At 41.7% G+C, this 24,764-nt stretch overlaps 1 protein-coding gene across 2 annotated transcripts; it reads right to left on the bottom strand.

The window, feature by feature from the left end:
• Nucleotides 1-1,843: 1,843 nt before the first annotated feature.
• On the bottom strand, nucleotides 1,844-21,480 carry LOC110088393 (SLAIN motif-containing protein-like). Of its 2 annotated transcripts, XM_072981331.2 has the most exons (11): nucleotides 21,401-21,480; nucleotides 20,289-20,416; nucleotides 18,516-18,583; nucleotides 17,029-17,746; nucleotides 13,771-13,904; nucleotides 10,933-11,082; nucleotides 7,463-7,603; nucleotides 6,097-6,411; nucleotides 5,874-6,011; nucleotides 4,532-4,853; nucleotides 1,844-2,902 (listed from the first exon to the last, which is right to left on the bottom strand). In XM_072981331.2, exons 4-11 carry the CDS (start codon nucleotides 17,724-17,726, stop codon nucleotides 2,845-2,847), a joined length of 1,956 nt encoding a protein of 651 aa, XP_072837432.2. In that variant the 5' UTR covers nucleotides 17,727-17,746; nucleotides 18,516-18,583; nucleotides 20,289-20,416; nucleotides 21,401-21,480; the 3' UTR covers nucleotides 1,844-2,844. The 2 variants fall into 2 exon arrangements, with proteins under 2 accessions (XP_072837432.2, XP_072837434.2); XM_072981333.2 differs by lacking the exon at nucleotides 10,933-11,082 and having other exon boundaries at nucleotides 21,401-21,479.
• Nucleotides 21,481-24,764: the final 3,284 nt, after the last annotated feature.

Raw genomic sequence — 24,764 nt, 5'->3', positions numbered from 1 at the left:
ATTTTAAAGATTGCCTCTTACGTTCATCCCAGTGGAATTCTAAGTTTCAGTAGAAACCTCAGCTTACTGTAATCATAGCAGTCACCTCGCTTTTAATTGCAAGCAATGAGGTTATATAAATTTTTTAATTGTTTGGAGTCAGTAGCTTACTGTAAAAAAAGACCTATGACTTCATCTGTAAGCTTGCATGAAGTCCTCTACTGGAAGAACTAGTTGTACTTATTAGTTGGGACAATCATTTACATTCTTTGACTAAAGGAAAATACTTATCCCAGTAGCCAAGAAAAAATGTACTTGTCAAATTGCACTTGGTATTTATTTGTTCAGCATCTTGTTACGTGACTTTTGTAATAGATAAGCTTTAATTTACACATTACTGAAGCAGCAACTTCTATGTTGGCTTCCGCTTGTCATGAGAATGGCTGATGGTGAGATTCCAAAAGATCTCCTGTATGGAGAATTAGTGCAGGGAAATCGCCCCAGAGGGAGACCACAGCTGCGATACAAGGATATCTGCAAGTGGGATCTGAAGGCCTTGGAAATGGACCTCAAGAGATGGAAAACCTTGATGTCTGAGCATTCAAGCCTAGAGGGAGGCGGTGCATCATGGCCTCTCCCATTTTGAAGAGACTCTTGTCCAGCAGGCCAAGGCAAAGAGTCAGTCCCAAAACTGGCCAAATCAGGGAGCTGGACAGGGGAGAGATTGTACTTGTCTTCAGTGTGGAAGGGATTGTCACTCTCGAATTGGCCTTCTCAGCCACACTAGATGCTGTTCCAAGACCTCCATACAGAGCATGTTACCATAGTCTCTTGAGACTGAAGGATGCCTAATCTAAAGCTTTAATTTAGCTCAGTACATTCTTCATTGCCAATCCTCCCTAGCTAAAGCTTTGGCATTTGCTCTATTGCTCTGACAAAACTGCACTGTTTTGTTTATGTACTGTACAACTGCTGTTTTCAAATATATTAGTTCCATTACAACTATAGCATATACAGTCATGCCCTGCTTAACGATTACCCCACATTATGACAGATCTGCTTTACGCAAAACGATGGTCTAAATGGGGGAATTTCACTTAGCGATGATCGGTCCCCTGCTTTGGGAACCGATTTTCGCTTTACGACGATCAAAAACAGCTGATTGTTGGGTTTTCAAAATGGCCGCCGGGTGCTCAAAATGGCTCCCCGCTGTGCTTAGGGATGGATTCCTTGCTATACAGGCACTGAAAATGGCTGCCGTATGGAGGATCTTCGCTGGACGGTGAGTTTTTAGCCCATTGGAACGCACTGAACAGTTTTCAGTGTGTTTCAATGGTTTTTTAAATTTCGCTTTACGATGTTTTCGCTTAACAGCGATTTTCCTGGAACGTATTATCGTCGTTAAGCGAGGCACCACTGTACAAAATTCCTACTCATCACACACACTGAAGGAGCTTCATGTATGAGAACACTTAATGTGTATTTAAGTCCTGAGGTATAGATATTCCCCCACCCACCCCATCTCTTCAAAGGAACCTACACTGCCTTAATCAAGGATGACAGTCAGTAGAAAGGAATCACATTCTTATTCTGGCAGAACTGAAAACAGGGTTTACACCGACAGTTCTACACCTAAGTCTGTGTAAGGTATGTCCCACAATATATTCTATGGATGGCTCTACCTTAGCTATCCCTAATATTCTCAATATTGCCCACAACTAGGTAAAAATTACGGGATAAATTAATTGTACTGTGGTGCCTCTGACACAAAGGAAGAAAGTGGAAAGGGAAAACTGCTTAATCATTTAAAGACACAATCCCACCACCTATACATTCTTGCGTAAAGAAACCAGCAGGAACCAACTTTTCTACTGAAGACAGCAAGGTAATACGAGCCCCTTCACATTTATTAACTACATTATCAAGTCATATTAGTAGCAGGAAATACAGTTGGCAAACCCATCCTTATTTTCAGTTACGATTGTTTATGCATTCTGCAAGCTCCTGCAACCACTGATACAGTTTAAAAACCATGTTCCTTCATTGAAAGAGAATAGAAAAGACTTGTACAAAATCAGAAAGAATTTTAGTATCTGTGATTAGATGAAGACTTGTGAGATAAATATTTCAACTGCATGTTCAGTTGCAAAAGTGGTACCACTACCTACATCAATAACAGAACTCTTACCCAGCTAAAGAAGACAAGGGAGAATAGGTACAATGTGACTTCACTGCAACCAAGACAACAGGAGGAGGGTCTTGGAAGTGGTCCTGCTGCTTATGGGTTTAAGACACTCCCCTGTGATAGGTGATACAAATCTCAAGTGTACTGTCAATCATTAAAAAAGCTGTTTCAACTCTACAATAACAAAAGTAGTCAAGATACATTTCCTCAGGACAAGTAAAAATCCTTCTGGTTTTCCTACAAAACTTAGGGTACTCCAGATGATAATTGTAAACAGTCATTTCTAATTTCTCTAGACCCTTTTGCAGAACAAGACAGCCAACGAATCAAAAGCTGTTCAGTGCCACAGGTATTCTCTCCCTGGTTCTTTCCCCTTAGTGTGGGCACCAAGAGTAAATATTCAAGTGTGGACATCAGGCAGCCCTCTGTACGGCAGGTACGAAAGCTTCTATCAACAAGGCTCAGCAGCAAGAATGTTACAGCAGGAACAAAAAGGCAGTCAATTTCCACCATCGTCTAGGCAAAAGGCAAGAGGTGGCATGAATTCAATTATCCGACTTGGTCAGGTCTGGCGCTGATGGAGAGAAGCCGAATTTTGAGAACCTCCTCCAGCCCAGCCAGCTGGGCTTATTGTCCAGTTCCACCAAGAGATCACTGTTTATCAACATCTTCAGATTGGCTCAGTAACACCCATCCTTCCAAGAGTCATCAACAGAAACAACATTGGCCTTTGGAAATCTGTTGGAACATGAGATTGAATATTTCAAACAAAGTTACATGATGCTCTAGTACACATGTGTCAAGCTCAAGGCCCGTGGGCTGAATCCGGCCCGCTGGGCTGTTTCATGTGGTCCTCGCAGTGTTTCCTGCTACTGTGCAGTATTCAATATGCAGGCGCTTGCTCAGTCACCCATAATGCTCCGCAAGGATGCTGGGAATCCGCCCAGCGGGACTTCTAATCCCAGCATTCCAAGCAGTAAAGAGCCAGAAAGTGCAGTAATAATCAAATTTCAAGAGATACATTTATAAAGTCTTACAGATACAACCAGCCCTTTGAGGGCAACCATAACACTGATGCAGCCCAAGATGAAATTGAGTTTGACACCTCTGCACTAGTAGAATAAAAATCAAAACACATGACCAGTATTTATGTAATTTATCAGTTTGTAGACTGCAACAAGTTAAATGCTCTGCTGTTAAAAAAAAAAATAAAACATGCAAGACAACCCCTGTCCCAGATCTGCTGAACGACTCTAACATTTAATTTCTAAAGAAGTGCAAGAACACAAACAATAATTATAGATGTATTCTGATGCACGTCCACAGTCTGAGAAGTTGTAACCATCATTATGTTCCCAAGACACAACTAGATATAGCAAGGATGGCTAGCACACTGCCTATTTTTTTTCCTTCACCCAAAAAAGACACATCAGGAATGAAAGAGCTCTCTTCAGTGGTTCCCAACCTTGGGTCCCCATATGTTCTTGGACCACAGCTCCCAGAAGTCTTCACCACTAGTTGTGCCGGCCAGGTTTTCTGGGAGGTGTAGTCCAAGAACATCTGGGGACCCAAGGTTGGGAACCACTGCTCTAGGTCATTCAACAATGAAAACTGGTATTTAGCGTTGTGTGTGAGAGGGATTGTTTCAGAAAGGTCACTTTGAAACATACAACCTGCAGGATCTCATATTAAAACTGATGCACTAAAGTTACAGGAAGGGATAATCACAAACCTAAAAAGACATGTGAAGGAGGAAGCTCCACGGCTATCTTTCAGAAGTTCTCATATAGTGGAGATCATTTTAACCAAACACTAGGATTTTCACTGTCACTTGCACTGATACTGAACCATAGAGTTTAAAATAATATAAATGTTAGTTTACATGTATGATTCAAGCACTGTGTTTCATACATGTAAATTCACATTTGCCCTCTGGAACCACACACTGCCTGTTGAGTAAACTATAAATAGCATTTCATCCGATATTTGTTTAGCATCAATAAACTACAACACGTAATTGACAACTGTGTAAGATGGAAGCTGCAGGCCTAAAACTTCTAGAGAATCTCGACTGGCCCACCTTTGCAGTTAACAGAACCAGTTTCTTAACTCCCATTTATATCTTTAGTCCTTTTATATATTTTAGGGTTCTAAAACTGACCACTTGTAAGCAACTTCCAATGGATTCCAACAGAACCTTATTTGTGTCAAAGATGGCATTCTGAGAGACGTCTAATATTTCTGATCTATGCTTGTGGAAGTCCACACATTGTGGATGATTTTTGGTCAGGCTCTTATAACTAGATCTTAAAGGCACAAACCCAAACAATTCTCTTTCATTGTCATATTCAGGCTTTTAGCTCTTACCTCTTAGCTGGCTGAGTCAGCTTACTCTTCAGAGAGGGTGTTCCCCCAAGTGACGTTCTACCTTTAGGCAGTGAATTTTTTGCCCCTACAGTCATACTATTGCTTCTGGTTGCAGAACTGCTGCTACCTGCAGAATACGGGGGCAGTGCAGAAGATGGCAATTTTCGGACTCTCCCAGCAGGACTGGCATAACCAGGAGCTCTAACTGGCTGCCGTGATGTTATAAGAGAGTTTGCACAGGACCCTGCTTTCATTGGCTGTCGGACTGTTAAGGGGGGCTGTCCGGTGCTAGAGGAATAGCGTAGCTTACTTGGAGTCAAACCTTGGAAGTGGAACAGAAGAGAAAGCACAAGTGAGCCAAGTAAGACTTTATTTACAAAATACATTTCTTGCCTTTCTGACGTGAATGAAATGTTCCTAAACAAGATAAGGTGTTAGGCACATCAAAATTGTGCATAGTATATTTCCTTATGGTGAAACAGTTCCTCTAACACTGAAACAGCATATAAATTTACGAGTAAAATGTTAGACTACAGTACAACAAAAAAAACCAGACAAATAAAACAAATTAAAAACAACAGGAAAACAGTCATTAATGATGCCTTCTGCAAATATCCACCAGAAAAGATCAATGTAGCCCTGATATCAGACCATAAAGGAGCTAAATGAACCAGTTTCAGGAAGTAACATAGTCTGGATGTCACGGCTGAAAAAGCTTTTTCTTCATTCCACTAGTTATACATCTATCAGCAAGGGAACAAGCATAAATTTCATTCCACTAGTTATACATCTATCAGCAAGGGAACAAGCATAAGTGCCCCAGAGGCACAGTAGAATTTTCAGTTTGATCAGATGAGAAAGAGGTTCTTAGAGTGTCAAAGCCCAGAGCTAGCACCTTGAATTGAATCCAAAATGAAAATGGGTAGCCAATGTGGCTGGTAAAGAACTGGCATTATATGATCCATCTACTACTTCCAGGCAAAACTTTGGTCATTGCATTCTGAAACCACTCAAGTTTCTGAAATGTCTTCAAAGGCAGCCCTACATACACTGTAATAATCCAACCTAATACTGACTAGGAGATTAATGGCCAATGCTGTGTTCAATTTCTTCAGGAATAGACATAGCAGGTTGGCCAGATGAGGCTGATAAAGGGTACTCCAGTATATCTCGGAGCAAAAATTAATCCACACTTTGAATTTGCTGCTTCAGCAAAATTGCAATTCCACTCAAATCCAGGCGTATGCCTCTTTAAACCAGAACACTCAACTAACAACCTCTGCATCATCCGTTATTTTAGGTGGCACTTTAAAAAAAACAAAGCAAAAAGCAGCCAACTTACCGGCTGACGGCTGGTGGATTCTAGAAAGTCGGCTACTGGGAACCTGCAGATCTGATTCCAAACTACGGCTATTTCTTACTGATTCCAAGGAGCGCAGACTTGTTCTGGCCAGGTTAGGCATACTATGCCGCAGCTCCTCTGCAAAGGAAACCCAACAGGTTCTGTATAGTGCTCATCTGATATAGTCTCAGAACTGACAAGGTTCGGGAATAGTATCACATACCTTCATTCCCAGAATACTTTGACCTCTCTTGCATGGGACTTTGCATTGTTCTCCGTGGGGGTCGGATACGGGTGTTTGTTACTCTGCTATAATCTGTGCTGGTGGATGGGGATTGGCAGCGTGGGGAGCTGAGTGGGGATGGTGAATATCTGTGACTGCTGTGATAGGAAAAGGAACAGTCATCATCCTCGTCCTCCAAACTGTATGTGTCAAAGTCCTGGTCACTGTAGGTGCCTCTGCGTAAGGAATGCAAAGAAGCACTAGAACTGCGGCGGGAAACAGAGGCCGAGCTGGAGGCACAGTCCTGACGAAGACCTGAAGCATTACAAACCACAAAGCACAATCATTGCTCAGACATGCTCTTTGCTCTGAGCACCCCAGGTGATATCTTCACATGAAACAAACCAAACCTGGTTACTAAACACCGATTTCTTCTTATCATAATCAAGATGGAAGCAAACAATGTAATTAGTAGTCTACACAATCAGGATGGAGGGTAATTATCCTATGTTTAATAATCCTAGCAGATACACTGCAAGCCAACAGTGTTCACATGACTATACAAATGGCAAAGGGTGTTGGAAACAAGATGTATGTATCATCTGTCATGAATTACCTGAACTGTCTTCTGTTTGGACAATACTAAGAAGGAAGCACTTAAAATATCACTTGTTTCCTTTTGCCTGTTCTTCTCTAAGATCTCTTCACATGATAATTTTAATCAGACATCAAATGCCACATTGGCATACTTAAGTCATGTTCCCCACACCAAACCTACTTCTGTCCCCAAATCAGCTTGCATGTGAACCTAAAGCATTTGCACTAGAAATGGCTTCAAAAAGTTCAGCAGCAGGTTATCCCAATCTACAACTGACAACACAATAGTAATTCCTTAGAATAGTTGTGTTGATTGAGACAGAGGACCAAAACAAAATCCACAGGTAGGCTACATTTTTTTTTCAAAATATATATTCAGAAAATATGTAAGCTTTTAAGTTCACAAAATTGATTTTAAAAATGGGGAGGCAAAAAGCATACAAGTCTAAGAATGTTGCTTACTGTTTTAAGCCATGGAGATCTACAATTAAACTCATATGGAGACTAAGGGGCTTGGTAAGTACTAGTAATGTTCTATGTAAAGTCTTATCAGCTCAAATAGTGACACCAACATAACTTCTTCATTAAAACCACACCATTATCTAGTCTAGAAAGTAGTATATTTATACAGTACAGTATTCGCGTGCTATTTACAATGAGATAAAAAGGAACAAATAGAGCACATATGTATAGTGCTCCAACTGGCAGCAGAAGCAAATTCTTATACAAAAGGATGTGGTCTTAACACGGAGAAGGAAATAATACATACTTTCTTCCTGTAGGCGGGCCATAACCTGCACATCAGTCAAGTCTTGAAGTTTATAGCCCATTGAGATGGAGTCATCTGAGGTACTGAGTTCGCTATCAACGGAAGACTGGGAGCTCAATGCTGAATACATGCTCAAATAACCTTAAGAGAGGGGCACGAGAGAGAAAAATACCAATGTGGGGATTGCAAATTATTTCAAACAGCCTTTTATAAGCAGCCTGACAGCCTTGTTTGACTCTAATGTGCATTTGCTTACGAAGCATCCATGTTCACCATTATGATTAACTAGCAGTGATTTCACAACAAACAAGCTCCTTTCTGTGATCAGATTACAAAGGAGGTGGACTACTCCCCCCCCCACACAAAAAAAGGCAGGAGGACACCTCTACTTATGTTATCAACAGTTTGTGTTTAAAACAGACTCCATCTTGGGACACACTCCTACAAGGCTACCCAAAGAACATAAACAACGGGCACTGCTCCAGGAACAACTCACACACATCCAACATCCCTTACTGTGACAAGCGGTTGTTCTGGGGGAGGGGACTAGGGCTGCCCTTCTACCGCTCTCAGCAATTACCTTCATACCTCACTACCCAAATATAAAGGGGGGGGGACAAAACTGCACATTGTATTGTCAATTGAAAAACAGGAACAGTACAGGATTAGTCTGTGAGTCAAAATTAGAACTATTAGTTCTGTTAAACTACGGTAGTGCTTTTTTTCCCCAATTTGAGTGAAATGTTTTCATACAGAATGTGTTTGCCTTATGCAACAGAGGCTTCAAGGAAAGTATACATGCTGATATTTAAGTGGCTCTACTAGATCCAAGTACTCATATTTCAAAACCCCATGTTGAATCAATCGAAATTTCTCTTATTCTGCTGGAACTAAGTTTGAACTTATTCAAACGGGAAAACAATAGGTTGGGATCTGCTATGAAACTGCTGAGTGACTTGTGGCAGACTGGCAAGAGTGTCTGATTCTCAGCTGGTTTGATAACAAAACGACTTCTAAACTATGCTGCTGATTAGAAGAAAGCCTGAGGTAATCAGAAGTGTTTTTTCATATGGAAGAAATGTGAGATCCATCAAGTTCTTGTACTCAATTCACATTCCAAATCCTGTTTTCTGTATTTTTAAATATTAGGAAACTTCTTTTACACCACCACTTCAGTAAAATCTCTTTTCTTACTAGAGAGTTCTAGCAAACAATAGAGTAAACCTTCCACAAGCCAGAAGTCTGCCCAGCTGTCCTCTTTTCAAATTCAGACATAAACTGTTGCAAGACACCATTTTCAACTATTAAATAGATAAACTGACAAAGAAAATACAGAATAAAACAAAGACAGACAGAGATGTACAAGCTTCAGCCCACCAAACTCCACTACAAATAAATTACTAGCCTTCACAAATGTTTGCTTTTTGAATCATTTTCAAAGTCCCCAACACATAATGTGGGTCATTTAGGTCTAAAATGAAAGCTAATAATTATAATTTTTCTTTCAAGTTCCCAGGTTTGAGTGCACAAGGGAAATTCTTTCTTGTTACCAACAATCAGGGGAGTGATTATTTGCTAAGTCCTGAAACACCTTCAAGGAACTAGAGCTTACTGACCAACCCAGAAGTCAAATTAACTATACAGCAGGATACAAGTATGTATATGCACATAGTGTACACCTGGTGTACTCTGAGCATTGCCTCTTAGCACCTATCCAGCCCAGATTATCACAAGGGTCATTTGGGAGCAGAGAAGCTTGAGATCATGTCCTCCACTTCAACTCTCTGACCTCCACTTCCTTCTGCATTTGCCTTAGACTGATATTCTCAGGACCTGCTTATCAATCTCACTTCCCTCCTTTCCTGACTCTCCGAGGAGCAAATGTATGATTGCTCCTCTCCCAAGTACTTTCTTAGGCATGTGCCTGTCTGGTTAGAATGAGGGCTTAAAGGGCTCTTGAATGTAATAAAGGTTAGATGTTTGTTTTAACTGCTTCTACCACATTTACTGCAGAACTAACAGTCCATGTGTCTATGCACCAAGAGAAACTTTAACAGTCTCTCCCCCCCCTCATCTTGTGAACATTCACAACAGATACTGCAATCAAATCTACCTGCTATAACTTCTCACAGAAGTAGAACAAAGATTAGCCGGTGTGCTTGTTCCGGAAAATAAAGGCAATACAGGAGCAAATGAGACAAGATGCCAACTGTGTAATCAGCATTCAGCTTTTTTTTTTTTAAATTAAAACACCAGTAGGTTCAGGACCTTGCTTTGGGGCTTCAGCCCTTTGCTCCAGCTCACACCCCTTTGCATACCAAGGACCCACTTATATTTTATATGGAGGGGCAGAATCCCAGTATCAGGCCCTTAAACGGAGAAGATATTAATGCAACTTCTAATGTCTACTTTCACCCACAGAATCTAACTAGACAGCAGCAACTTTTCTTTTACACTTCAAATGCCTGCACACTAACCATGTAGGCCAAGCCAAATCTAAGCAGAAATCCATTATCACACTGTGCACTGATCAGTTGAGAGGGAGTGTGCACATCCACATCTGTGTATCTTTATCTTCCCAAGTACACAATATTACACTAGAATTTTAAAACCATGGATGTGAAGAGTTCTCTTTTTCTTCCTTAAATTAATTACTCTCTCTAGTCATTTCAATCAGAATGAGGAGCGCTTCCTGTTCCGCAAGCAATTAACCTCCAAAGGATTCAGTTAAAGAGTGAAACCACGCTGTGCAAGAGGAAGCAAAGTGCTAACGCTCTGAAACACAGGTGTGGCAAGCAAGGAAACAGCACCATTAAAAACTTTAGAACAGTTTCGTTAGGAGTCCTTACTTTCCATATACACACAGACACCACCGGTGGTTTCCTTGCCAACATGATTTTAGGGACTTCAGCAGCTTAAACAACAAAATAGGAGCTTTTCTTAAGCATGCATCTCCAGCTAACTCATGACCTTGGAAGCTATTCATCAGATGTTCTCCAAGCAGTAAATATTATTAAAAAAACAGTTTGTATGTGTACTATAACGTTTTAGATTTCTACATCACCTTTTAAACAAAATAAAATATTGAAGCAAGAAGCAGTTAAAAACTATAACCATCTGTTGCCTTTGTATGGTTCAGGGAAAGAAGAATATGGTAAATGGGGAGCTAACCCCACTTTACACATGCACGTTTTAACTGTGAGTCTCAGCACAAAGCATGATGTGGCAAAGCAAACACATAAGGTGCCAAAAGGATGTTGTCTTCTAATGAAATGTTCTGTGAATGATTTTTTCCCCCTGAAGATTTTTTTCCCTTTTAGAATTTCCCAGAGTTGGCCAAGACCACTCCCCAAGCAAAAACACGTAGGTAATCATATTAAGACTGAAGATACCAAATGAGCTTTCCCCTCAGCCCCTCATGAATCTCCCATTTCTTGTCCTCTGAGAGTGTCCCCACTGCCATGCCATACCTGAGCTGCCACAAGTTAGTAGCGGTTTGTTAGTTGATTTGTAGTGCCCGGGCGAGTTTAGTGCATTGCTACAGGACCCTGTGTCTGTATTCAAATTATGCACGTTTGGAGATGCCAGTGGACTGCAATACAGGGATTTCCACCTACTGGCTAAAGGAAAATACAAGAAAGCCATGAAACATTACCACATTGAATACAGATGCTGAAGGGAGGAGGCAAAGCAAGTCAATCCACCTATAGCTGACAGTTAAAAATATCCAAAATTTGAATATATTCAGATGGTTCTCTCCCTAGTTTAGTACTTCATTTCACAAGTATCAGGCTAGCAATGGATTGCTGTTGCCTGTTCTAACAGTACCCTCAATCAAGTGCACTTGAGGTAGCTGCATGTGTTTCATTTCAACAGGCTTTGCTGGCAACATACAGACAGATGAGATGAAGAGTTATCCAAAACATAAGAAGTCTCCCTTCTGAAAAAAATATGAAAGTGGAAACACACAGGTTTCTCATTTGGGCATTTCAGATCAGAAGCAAAGTTAAGCTCAGTTCAGGGCAGTCATGGTACCATTAACACTTATATTGGCAAAGCAATAAAAAAAGCTTTGCACCACCCTGCTTACACAATACAAAACAGAATAAAACAATAGGTAACTGCAGTAAGAAATATCACATACAAGGCTACTGCAGCAAAAGGTTGGACCAGGTATAGGCACAGTGGTACCTCAAGCTGTACAAGTCATGTTAATTGCATAAAATTCTGAAAGGGGGGGGGAATGACAACTTCACTAGGCTACTCATTAAAATGGAAAGCAAGCAAGCTTTGGAATCCAGCAGGACCTTTCTTCAGGCTAGGCAATGCAGAGCTTGAGGAAGGCGGGAGAGGACAGAAAGACACATAGGCATCCTTCAGTCTCGAGAGACTACGGTAACATGCTCTGAATCGAGGAGTGTCCTCTCCAGAGCATGAAGCCCGGGTAAGGTAATATGGAGGATAGGCTGTTACCCAAGCAGCAGATCCCCCCTCTCCACATTGCTGAAATGGTCCAATGGAAAGGCAAGAGCCAATACAACTGGTTCCAGCAATGTCGCAGGAGTTAGCAGAACGAAAGAAATTCAAAAACTATGCTGCCCACACTTTTGAACTGATGCAATGAATCTCAAGTCTCAATCTTGTGGACATTACTTTAATATGGGTCCTGATGCTTCATCAAACAGCTTTTGAGCTTTTTTCCCCCTTGAGCCCTCAAGCTTCTACAAGGGTCTGCTGGGTTCAAGAGCTCATCTGTCTTTCTCCTTTTAGTTTTCTAGTAAAGATATTACCCATCCTTGGTTTTGGGTCTCCCAAGGGTATTCTCCATGGATCTTATGGGGAGTGGGGAAAACTCTGGTCCACTTCACAATGATTCATACATGTACTTTCTATGCAAATGTGTTATATAGCTTTGGAAGATAGTATACTAATGACAGAACTATTATAAACCCACAAATACTGCACAGGTGGTTGGGAAACATGAAAAACCTAAGATTTCACATTATTAACCATTGCTGAGATTTAATATACATTAATACTGTAAGTTTGGAAAGGAGTGGCCATTATGCACACAGTGAACAATCAAGCCTTATTCTGAACCATCTTGTTCTTTAAATCCCTCTACAATGGACATTTAAATTATGTGAAAACTAAGTGAGTGTCTTGTAGAGAAACTGATGCAGCTATAAAAGAAGAAGCAACAGAAAAACAAAACTATATAAAAATATTTCTATCCTTTTGATTTTACCCACACTACTAATTCTAGGGTCCACCAATACAGGTTAGTATAACAACTCAAGATTCAGTTATTGCAATGTTCCACAAATGCATATTAAAAGCCATTTTGAAAATAGTTAAGATTAACATTTGGCCACCACACAGCAGGGAATTACACAGTCTTTCTGCCTCCCTGAGCACTCTGATTTGATGCCAAGTGACAAAACTAGGCTTTGGAGAGATGTGCCTCTCGCTCCACTCTACTAGCTACCAGAGCCTTGACTGAATTCTACAGCTCACTGCATTTAGAATAATCACAATCACTGTGCCTTGGTGGAAGAGCAGAACTGTAGAAAAAGTTAAAGGGAAACCTGCCCAAAGTTTAAAATGGAGGGGAGGGGAATGGAAACTCTATGTGTGTGTTCGTGTGTATGTGCGTGTGTGAGAGAGAGCTAGACACAGCTGGCGTTCTCAGAATTACAAAAAGACATTTATAGTTTAAAGAACAAGCCATACAGCTAGGTTTTATGTACACACATATCATATGAGGTGTGTTGATTGCCCCTGTTTAAAACAATTATATAAAATTAAGAAATATAAAATAAAAAACTATTTAGAAAAAGAAGAATTCTTTTATTGTTTGAAGGGAGCATTTCAAAAAGATTCATATTTTATGTGAGATTGCTAAAGATGCTTCCATAGTATCATTGTGAAGACAAAAGTCATGCTCCTATTATGACACCTTGGCACAAGAATCAATTATAAACCATTTTAGCTACAGTGAGCTTAAGAAGATTACCTCTGTGGCACCCTGCCCAGCCATTACTAGCAATGCAATTTGTCCTAGTAAGAAAATGTAAAGAACAAAGCAAAAGATAATGACATCAAGTTTGTTTGACTGATTGTATTGTGTAGCAGGCTTCAAATACAGAAGAAATGAACTGTTTTGAGTACAGTATCTCCTTCCATATCACATACCTAGAAATTCCTGTAACAAACTAAAGGAAGACATTTTAGTTTTCTTCTTTCTTGGTGACGACTTAAGAGACATAATGTTGCAGAATCCTGGCAAAGCAAATCAGCTCACCTACCTTGGTCAAGTCTGCTAATAAGTGTTCGGCAAGCTGCCTCTGTCTCAGGACTTGGGTGGTCCAACACCTGTCTGCACCACTTCAAGGGAGATTCCTTTTCATTTGTTGATGACTTTCGTGGAGAGACATACAGCCTCAAGAAAAAGGATGGAAGGTTGAATATGCCAGTTTGCCAAATAAAATACAGTTCAACCCTATCTATCTTTACAGACTAAGTAAACTCTTTAAGTCCAACTACTAGTCCTGAAGCTGAGGCTCCAGTACTTTGGCCATCTCATGAGAAGAGAAGACTCCCTGGAAAAGACCTTGATGTTGGGAAAGTGTGAAGGCAAGAGGAGAAGGGGACGACAGAGGATGAGATGGTTGGACAGTGTCATCGAAGCAACCAACATGAACTTGACACAACTACGGGAGGCAGTGGAAGATAGGAGGGCCTGGCGTGCTCTGGTCCATGGGGTCATGAAGAGTCGGACATGACTGAACGACTAAACGACGACTAGTCTCAATTAGAAGGAACCCAAAAACCTAATGAGTCTTATTTAAGTGCTGCCTTACTAAAGTCCCACCGATTCAATGAGTCTAACTCCAGCTGGAACTAAATGTTCAACTTGAACTCTGGGTATGTGTGTATGTATACACAAACAAACACCAAAAAAGCACAATACAGTAAGTATTACACTGTATGTAAAGCAAATGGACCTACTACACTTCAGTTCAGTACTATACTATTAACATAACAAATTTTGCAAATGGGGATGCGTGATTGCATTCAGCAGACAACAGTGCTAAAGTAAAGGAAGTGGTCTAGCAATTGCTTTGCTGCCTTAAGCAACTTGAGGGTAGAGCAGATAAGCCATGTAGATAATACCTGAAATATATATCTCAGCAAAACACTAAAATAAACTACTTAAAGATTACACAAATTAAACAATATTTATCATACATTTCTATTACAGTTAGAGAAAATACAAATCTACCATCAAAAGGAAGGAATTGAAAAAGAAGCATGAGAATTTCCAAAGTTTGTTATTCACTTCTCCGAATACGGGCAAATCAAATGAAAAGAGAAAAATACTTTGTCCCAAATTCTGTTCCTTCGTGTAGTAAATCATACACTACAGCAGGCCCATTTGATCAATGGTGATTTAGTGAGTCAACTCCTCCATTGATTCAAATATACCTATTCTAACTGCAACTTATTTCAGCATAGTAAGCCACAATTACAGTAGGTCTATTTGAATCAATGGAACTTACAGAGGAGCAGATTCAACCCCTATTGATTCAGTGAGCCTACTCTAGTGCAATTTAGTATTCTAGACAATAGGATTTTTGTCAACGTGTATTACCTTAAGATTTAAAAAAACCACAAAACCAAAACACATGTTAAAAAACGAAGGTAGTCCTTTATTATAATTTAAACAGGAAAATAATACTTTCATTATTTACTCAAGCACTACAAAATTTTACAATCTCCTTGTATACTACTACTGTATATGTATATATAATTGTTTAGCCCAGTTAACTGATATTCAAGAAACACATCCTGTCACACAGGATACTATCACAGTACCGTATGTCAGCTCCTGGCTTTGCCTTCAAGCCTAATTTCAATGTAGAAATTAACTCTCAGTCTCAGTTTCTAATCAGTATGTTTAAGTCTCACTTGTTCATTAACACCAGGACAAATTAAAAAAAATAATAAAAATGAATTACATTTTTAAAAACTGTATTTTTAATTAAAAAAATAAAAAAATATTTTTAATTTAAATCATCAAAAAATCCCATTTTTAAATTTAAATAGAGATTTAAATCTATTTGATTAAAGTCAGATCCACTCTGATGCACACAGAGATACACATAAACATCAAAACAGACCAGGAATTTTTGCTTGTGAAGAACACGAACTGTTAAGAACAACACACTCTAGCATGTAAGTGTCACATAAGCATTTACCGGAAACTGCTAGATGTGATATCCTTTCAAAAGAAAGTAACAACTGAAAAATGAAGATGTATCATAAACTAGCAGATAAGTAATATTGGTACACAACCAGTAGCTACAACTACTATGTTGAATCACTTGCATAGAAGTAATCACATACATCTTTAAGTAAGCTACTTCTCTTAAGATGAAAAAGTTCTTTACAAAATATATGCAGGCCAGTATCCTGTTCAATATTTATGCATGTGTGGAATTCCCACTGTAGAACCTCTCTCAATAATCTGACAAGGTGTCAGTTGTGCATGAGCTAGCAACTAGCACTACAACAAATTGCCGTGGCAGCTTTTGCTATTTGAGTTCCGTACAGCACTTCAAATACCTCTTCCACACAAAATTATAAATCCTAATGTCTCGACAGCTAATATAATCAATTCAGGAAAAACAAAATAAAAACTGAAGTTCACAGAGTCAGCCGCCTTTCTCTTACCTGACTTCAACCAATACAGTTATTTAAATAAAACAACTCATAGCTGAATGTCACAAGAACTAACAGCTTAAGAATATCTCATATATTATTTTATTATGTAAATCAGTACTTACACTAACACTTATGCATTAAATACTTCATCTGCAAGAGCAAGAACCTTGACAACAGCTCTCCATGAAATCTGGCAACCCCTTATGTGTAATGTGATCCTCATCCTCTGAACAGGATGTAGGCTCTTCATGCTTAGAAGATGAACACTTCTCCTTAATGTTGCCTCATTATGTCTGTCTTCTGAATGATTCAGAGACAAATCCAGTCCAACTCCTCCCTCACAATTAAATGCATGACCAATGTCCTGCCTATATCCCATCACACTAATGTGTTTACCTTTCCATCTCTAGAACTAGTTCAATGACAGCCCTAAGATCTATGTCTAAGAAAAGTTATTCTTCCATGGAAGAATTTGCTTTAACCTCTTGGGAAAAGCAATTCCTAACATAACTCCAATAAAAACTAAAAGTCAGTCCTCTCTATAAATTAAGGCTGGTATCCTAATGAATTTCCAGAGGATTCAAAGTCCGGCCAGTGTTGTAACAGAAGACTGTACTGCTTATGCAAGAGTTACTCCTATAAAAACTGAGGGTGGATTTTCTTCATGGAGATCACCATTAACACAACAGCAACACTCAAGTGGCATGATTCCACATCACTATGCTAGTAGGACCTTCAGAAGAAACTGAAAAAGATACTGGCCTGGAGCTGTATCTAATGCCCTCTTAACATGAATCCTTTTGATTTACCCACTGAATCCAAAATTTCATGGTACATACCAGCTGTCTTCTTCATCACTGCCATTCTCAAGCTCCAATAGTTCCACTTCATCAAAAGCTGTCTCTTCCTCATCTGTTCTCTCTTTACTCATTTTCAGCAGTGGGTCAATATCCGCGGTGGCAAAGTCTTTCATTAGCACTGTGTTGCCATAATCCCAACTGGAGAAGTCACTGGTGTTAGCATCGTTGTTCTCCATTTCTGTGCTGCCCACAAACTCTTTGTTGGAAGGATATTTCTCAGAACCACTTCCACAGCTGTGCTGCACTGTGGTTTCTATATCCTTTTTCAAGAATTCACTGCTTTCTTCTGCTTCTGACCTCATTTTACTCAGTGCACAGTGCAGGTCTGCCACTATCTGCAATTCCTGCTTATCCATCAGTGTGTTGATGCTATTATTCATTTCCATCCCATTGAGCCTGGAATTGCAATTATCCACTCCAGCGCCAGCTTGGCTCAGCATTTTTGCCTCCGGCAGATTTCGAAGACTTCTAGTTCTCAACTGCTGATTCTGGAGCTCAAGCCTCCTCACAAGTTCCTGCAGTTTGCGGACCTCTTCCAGCTCAGGGCCCACTTGATCAGCCATTGGTTCTGCATCTGGACCCATCACTGAGTTCTCTGGTAAACCACGGCTCAGTTCAGTTCCAAGACTGTGATCTGACTGAATTATAGGGACACTCCCAGGAACAACCATCTTCATGGAATCACTGAGGAGGTTTGCTAGAGAAAAGTTTAAAGATGTATGTTAAATACAGGGAACACCCTGAAGCTGAATATACCAGCTCTCCTAAAAATTGGATCCTTCAGTCATACAAGAAAGGCAAACTGAAGGCAATTTATCTGCCAGCCTTTCTTAACCAGGACACAGTGACACGAATTACATGTTCACAGTATAAACAGTACTCATAAGCACAGCTAAGAGAACACAAGTAGTCCATATACCTCTAACAAGTATGTGCAAAGTAAGTGGTCTGTAATCTTCCTGACTCTGTGGGGACCCGTCCATATGGAATTAGTTCCCTGAGGTCCTAACAAGCTTTAGTTCCCTGAGGTCCTAACAAGAACCACAGATTACTTCTGCCTAAGTATCTTCCAGATAAAAGATTCAGAGGCAACAACTGAACTATCTCTCACACATAACTTAAAAGGCTTCTTCTAGCAAGCACATTTCTCACATTTCTCATGCACACTTCTGGTCACTGACAACATGATTTTATGAAATAATTAGTTCTGTCCCTAATATAAAGGGTCACTATCTGTCTTGTTAAAGGGCTAAAACATTAATAAACCAGATATACATGGTACAATAACTGAAACATTACCATTTTAATAGGATAATTTTCTCTTATGTAACTGACTGCTTAGATACGTCTGTTCACTCATTCTATTTCCTTCACACAACAAAAGGGGAAAAATCATATTGAACCTAGGAAAACTGGAGTGTGAATTGTCAGTTTCAGGCCATGAAAAATAAAGGGTATGTTATTACCTTCCTATCTGTTCACTTTAGAACTGCAGGACATTCCAGTCCTTCTTCAGGATTTGGTAAGAGGGGATCTACAACAAAATGAATCAAAGATAATTAGCAGGCTTGTTTCTAAAAACATACAAACAGCAAAACATGGGCTTCAACGTACATAGTATTTTATGTTTTTCGAAAAATATACACACATAACTTCTTGATTGATCTGAAGCTGCATTCTCATCTATAAGCAGACTATCGTGTTTCCCCGAAAATAAGACAGGGTCTTATATTCATTTTGACTCCAAAAACGCATTAGGGCTTATTTTCAGGGGATGTTTTATTTTTTCATGTACAACAATCTACATTTATTCAAATACAGATCATGTTATCTTCTTCTGGTTGCTGCACAAGGGTGGAGGGCAGAGTTTCACTTCACCGGGGCTTATTTTTGGGGTAGGGCTTATATTATAAACATCCTGAAAAATCATACTAGGGCTTATAGGTTAGGTCTTATTTTCAGGGAAACAGAGTAGTTATGTTGACACAGAGAAGGGTGTGTACATAACTTCTGTCAATTGACTTTAAACAAAGTACACAAGCCTACAGACCCACATAAAAACAGAGTGATGCCAACAGGCATGCACTCAATCTTTAATTACAGTCATCCCAATTACATATGTTGTGCACCAAAAATGCAGGAATGAGGAAACACAAAGTGACCACACAAGCTTCTATTTCCCCCCCCATCATCATCATCATCATCATCATCATCATTCTAAATGGACCTTGCACTAGTAAGGCTGCTATTAATTTAGAACAAGTTTTCAAATGTTTTTCTGCTCAGACTTAAAAGTCTTGAACCAATGCGTGTTTCTAAAAGTATTAGGAAGCCAACAGATATTCCCAAACATGTTAGTGAGTTCCTAAAACTACACAAGTGCTCAATGTTATTTCAAATTAAGTTCTTCATGAGAAGGAAGAAGACTGCCTCTTATTCTAAATCTGGAACTACTAGAGTGGAATTGAATTTACTGTAAAATAAGCAGCATTACAAGTAAAACCAGGCAATTTTAGTTCAGAAAGCAAAACAGGAGATTGCAGAACACCTACAGGTGAATGCTGATACACACTTATGAATATCTTTATTTTTATGATTGGAACAGACATTCTAATCTAGTACCTAGTCACCAAGACATTATTGTCAGAAGAGATTTCACTTATCACCAGAAAGCTGTAAAACAGAAACACTCCACAAAGAATCACACCCATAATGAATGCAAGACAATATCAAGGGCTATAGAGAAGATGACCATTATTTCTGTTTTTCAGCAAAATGTTGAAATATATATATTTTTACACCCCTTGCTAGACAGAGATGAAGCTGCTGTTCTTACCCATCTTTCAAGAAGAAGAAAACCTGTTTTCTTCCCCTGAAACAAAGTATTAAAGCTCATCAAGCCACTTATTAAGAAACTCAGTGTTCTCACATAACTTTGAATCTTTTCCTCTTTTTTTTGTCTTGAGACAAAACCAGATGCAGCCTGATGACCGTGTAATATATTAAGGAACATCAAACGGGGAGGTTTACTGTTCATCTACTTTTTTTCCAACTGAATGTCCGAGACCTGACAAAATAAAGATCCTACTGAAGCATCACAATTTACTCCCGCTCCTATCTCTACTCCTATTTCAAGGAGATGGCTTCAACTGAGCAAAGCACTCCCGACCACTTCTATACCAGGACCAGCTCCAGCAACCCGGGGGGGGGGGTTATTCTTAGAAGAATCGTTATCTTACCAGCCCATTTGCCAAGAAGCAGCAAAACAGCAACCGCAGGAGCAGCAGCCTGGTCAGGATAGGTGAGCTCACAAATCCATGGAGTTGTTTCATGGGGCTCAAGAAGAATCAACACAGACAGCAGCCTCCTTAAGTAAAATATATATATAATTTTTAATTTTTAATGACATCTTATTCCAGGAAGCAGGATCAGGACGAACAACCCAAGTAGTTCAGGTCTAAGTTAGCCTCCATTTCTTGAGATGGGGAGATTGGGAATTTGCCCACTGGCCATCCCAGGATTTAAGAAAGACATTGGGGGGGGCAATCATCACCCCCCCAGAGGACACACCTGCAAGCAGTGAAATGGGGGCGTGTCGGGTCTTCTCAGGCGAAAAAGAAGGGGCAGGTAAAAGGTGGGAAGATGAAGAGACCCCCAGGATGCCTCTTCCTCCTCCCTTCAGAGCAATGAAAAGGATGGCCTTCTGAGGAGAAAGGGGGGGGGGACACTGAGGCAGAAACGCACACACACATCAAAAGGAGGGAGGCTCCAACGGCGATATAAAGAGGGTTCCTCTGAGAGGGAAAATAAGGATAAAAACCGAGGTCGCCAAGCCAAGCCGAGGGAGGCTTTCTGTCGCCGGGCTTTGTCCCCCTCCCCGAAGGGAAAGGAGGCGCGGACCCGTGAGGGAAGGGGGGCTGCTGAGGGAAGGGAAGGCTCTCTCTCCCCCCCACACACACACACACAAACCCCCGAGCCTGGTCGCGGGGCCTCCTCCTCCCCTGGTCCAAGGCGGAGAGAAGCCCGCTTCTTCCTCTTGACAAGTGAGGGGATATTGGGGAGCGGGGGGGGTCGAGGAGGAGAGGCTTAAGGCCTCCCAAGGCAGGGAGAAGGTGGGGAAGGCGTCTCGGAGAAGAGAGAGAGGAGAGGGGGAAGAGAGCGAGAGAAGGGCAAGCGACGCCCGCGCCCCCACCTCCCCTCCCCTCCCCTCCCCGGCCACGCTGGTCAGCTGGAAAGAGGAAAGGAGGGATCGGGGCCGCGACCCTTCTGAGGGAAGCTCGCTCGCTCGCCCCCCCTCACATCCCCAGCGCGCACGCGCGCCCCCCTCCGCTTCCCGCGCGCTCTGTTCTACCTGGCCGGCAGGCTCCCGCTGCAGCGACGAGAGACGGCGGCGGCGGCTTTCTCTATGTGTGTGTGAGAGAGAGAGAGAGAGAGAGAGAAAGGGGGCGTGGGATGGCGAGCGAGCGCGCGCGCCTCAGCTCCCATTGGCGGCCGCGGCGGCCTTATTTGCATATGGAACGAAAAAACCGTTTCTCTTCACCCTTTCCTCCGCCCCCTTCCGAACGGGGGGGGGGAAAGAGGGCGGGGTCCACCTCGTGGTTAAGCCACGCCCTTTTCTCTTCCTCCCCCCCTCCTCCTCTATTTTAAACGTCCGAAGGGCGGGCTTGGTTGGGGCGCTCGCTCGCTCGCGCTCTCTCTCGTGGTGCGCTTGCGCAGTGGCTGCGGGACGGAATAAAAGTGAGGAGGAGGAGGAGGAGGAGGCGGTGGTAGTGCGGGCGCGCGCGTGCCCGGTGGGCATGCATGAGGGGGTGTGGCTGTGACGCCATGCAAATGACATGGAAATGACATGCAAATCGACCTCCCTCTAAGGCGGAAAGATAAAAAGGATGGCTAGGCTCGACTGTTCGTCTTCCTTTTGCAACCTTTCTTCTCCAGGTCCTCTGTGGGAGCGACTCGACCCTAGGAATGAGTGACCTCCAAAATGCCCTGTTCAAGACCATGGTTTCCATGAATGAGTCCGTCCATCTCGTATTGAGTCCTCCTCTTTTCCTGCTGCCTTCAGCCTTCCAAAGCCATGCCTCCCTGCACTCCAGGTGCTTTTACAGTACCAAAAGTCAATGAAGACCAATTAAAACAGAGGAGAGAAGGGTGTAAAATACACATTCAATGGACGTGCTTTCTGTCAGCTGCTCGTAAATATTGCCCTGCTTTTGGCCCTGCCAAATAGCTTCAAGGGAGCCGGAGCAGGTGCGGCATTCACTATCTCGAGACAGGTCCAAAGTCGAAATTGCATGAGAAGGAGCGTTCGGAAGGACCTTGCAGGGGGATCCAAGGGTAGATAGAATTAAAAGCTTGTGCAAAGGCACTGTGTGGACGCGTGAAAGATGAACGCTTGTGAGCACAGTTGCCAACTACTCGTGAAACTGGCCTCTTTGTGAGGAGTGTTCTCTGTTGTTCTTAAATGCTATCAAGTTGGCTTTGATTTCTGGCAACCCTACAAGCAAGTGACCTCCAGAAGGTTTCGTCTTCAGCAGTCTCCTCATGAGATGGCCAAAGTATTGGAGCCTCAGCTCCAGGATCTGTCCTTCCAGTGAACACTCAAGAGTTGATTTCCTTTAGAATGGATAGGTGGGATATTACTGCAGGGAATTTTGTAACAAAGCATTTTGGCTGAGCCTCGGAAAGGATCACTGAATTTGAAATGTAAAAGAACCGATGCTGTTGACGAGGCTGCATCCTGCTCAAAGCGAAATGAAGCTTCTTCCAGTCATCTTAAAAAGTTTAAAAGGAATATCTGACGTTGAGACCCTTCATGAGAAACTTTAAATAAATATTTGATGCACTTTCGGGTTTTAAATCTTGAATTAAATCTTGGTGGTCCGCAGCAACAAAAGATATTTAAAGGGGGTTCATGGTAAATAAAAGGTTAAGAACCCCTGATTTATAGGGTCCCTTTCAGCTCTGCAGTTCTAAGAGGATGATGATCCATAGTTTATTTATTTATTTATTGGACTTATATACTGCCCTATAGCGCTACACTCTCCGGGCGGTTTACAGTTTTAATTATACAGGCTACACCTGTGCAAGACTGACAACCGCCAAACAACCCCCTCGGCCGATCTTCCCACGAGAGTGAGTTTCATTTTCTTACACTGTAAAAATTACTACCAATTTTGCATCCATACATATAAATTAGCACGTGCAATTTCACACAAACCCAGTGCCCTTGTTCGTCCTCTCTTTTAGCGATGTGTCATTGAGACCCCACTTTCTGGTGTATCCTAGCAAGAATTCTGTGCGTCTCACATCTGATAAAGCAGCAGACGGTTGCCTGCAAGGCTTCTTTTGAGCCGTGTTCCTCCCAGGAGTGTCTTAATTATTCTGTAAAGCAAAATTTCAAACTCCGGGAGGCAGTGGAAGACAGGAGGGCCTGGCGTGCTCTGGTCCATGGGGTCAGGACTTAACGACTAAACAACAACAACAAAGCACAATTTGCATAAATTGCATAGCCCAGGAATATCCTGGGAATTCACTTCCCTGTAACTTGGGGTGGGGGGATTTACACAGCTCACTAGAGCTGGGATATTCAGCCTATATTTTTCCTCCAGGCAGCATCAGCCACCAAAGCTACCCAGCCCCTCTGCTGTCCTATTGTGTGTGAATCCTTCTGTTTATTTTATTCTTTTGGCATGGCTCAAAGAACAGAGGACATCAAAGAACAGAAAACTAGTCTCCTGGTTTGATGAATTCTGACAGGCCAGTGGCTTTTAATTTCAGACCTACATAGGAGAGACCTTTATCGCAGCATGCAACATGAAAGCCACATTTAAACGTCCACTGAGGTGTCCATTTCCAAGGGAAGGAGCTGTAGTTTGGTGGAATAGCATATGCTTTGCATTCAGAAGGGCCCAAGTTCAATTCCTTGCACCTCCGGGGAGGGCTTGGTGAGGCACGATGGCAACAGTGGTTCACCGCTACACAGAAAGGTGACATCTCCCCCCCACCTGTTCTGCTGTGTCAACCCCACCCACTCAGCTTCGTGACCACCATTCTAAAATGGCATCTTTCTGCTTGTTCTTAGTAGTTGGAGAGCGGGCTGGATAGCTCAGTTCCCCTCTGTGCCTCCTGGGAGTAGAACCAGCCTGGGTGGCCTTGGGCCAGCTGCACAGTCCCAAGGCTGCCCCTAGAGGAAGGGAAGGGTAAAGCACCTCTGAGTATTCTCTACCTGGAAAACCCTGAAAAAGGGCCATCATAAGTCAGATTTGAATGGATGGCTCACAGTTATTAGAGATGGCTCCATAATTCAGTGGTTTAGGTCTCTGGCTGGGGAGCCAGTGGTTGGGAGTTCGATTCCCCATTCTTCCTCCTACTAATAAAGCCAATCTGTGTGGCCTTGGGCCAGCTGCACAGTCCTAGGACACCCGCAGAAGAAGGGAATTGTGTATTCTCTACCTGGAAAACCCTTAAAAAGAGTAGCCATAAGTCATAATTGACTTGATGACACATGATGATGATGATGATGATGATGGTTAGTGATCAGAACAGTGACAAATGCACCGTTTGGGTGCGAGAACTAATCATCTACTCTGTGCCTCAATGTGCCAACTCTAAAATTCTATGAATGACACATGTACCTTTAAAACCTCTTTTACTCCTGGGCACTAGGAAATCCATTGCACGGATCGCTGAATCAAGAACTCAAGCAAACTTTCTGC

Source organism: Pogona vitticeps, chromosome 11 (assembly GCF_051106095.1).
Source record: "Pogona vitticeps strain Pit_001003342236 chromosome 11, PviZW2.1, whole genome shotgun sequence".
Classification (NCBI taxonomy): domain Eukaryota; kingdom Metazoa; phylum Chordata; class Lepidosauria; order Squamata; family Agamidae; genus Pogona; species Pogona vitticeps.
This window is presented reverse-complemented; position numbering and strand designations above follow the sequence as displayed.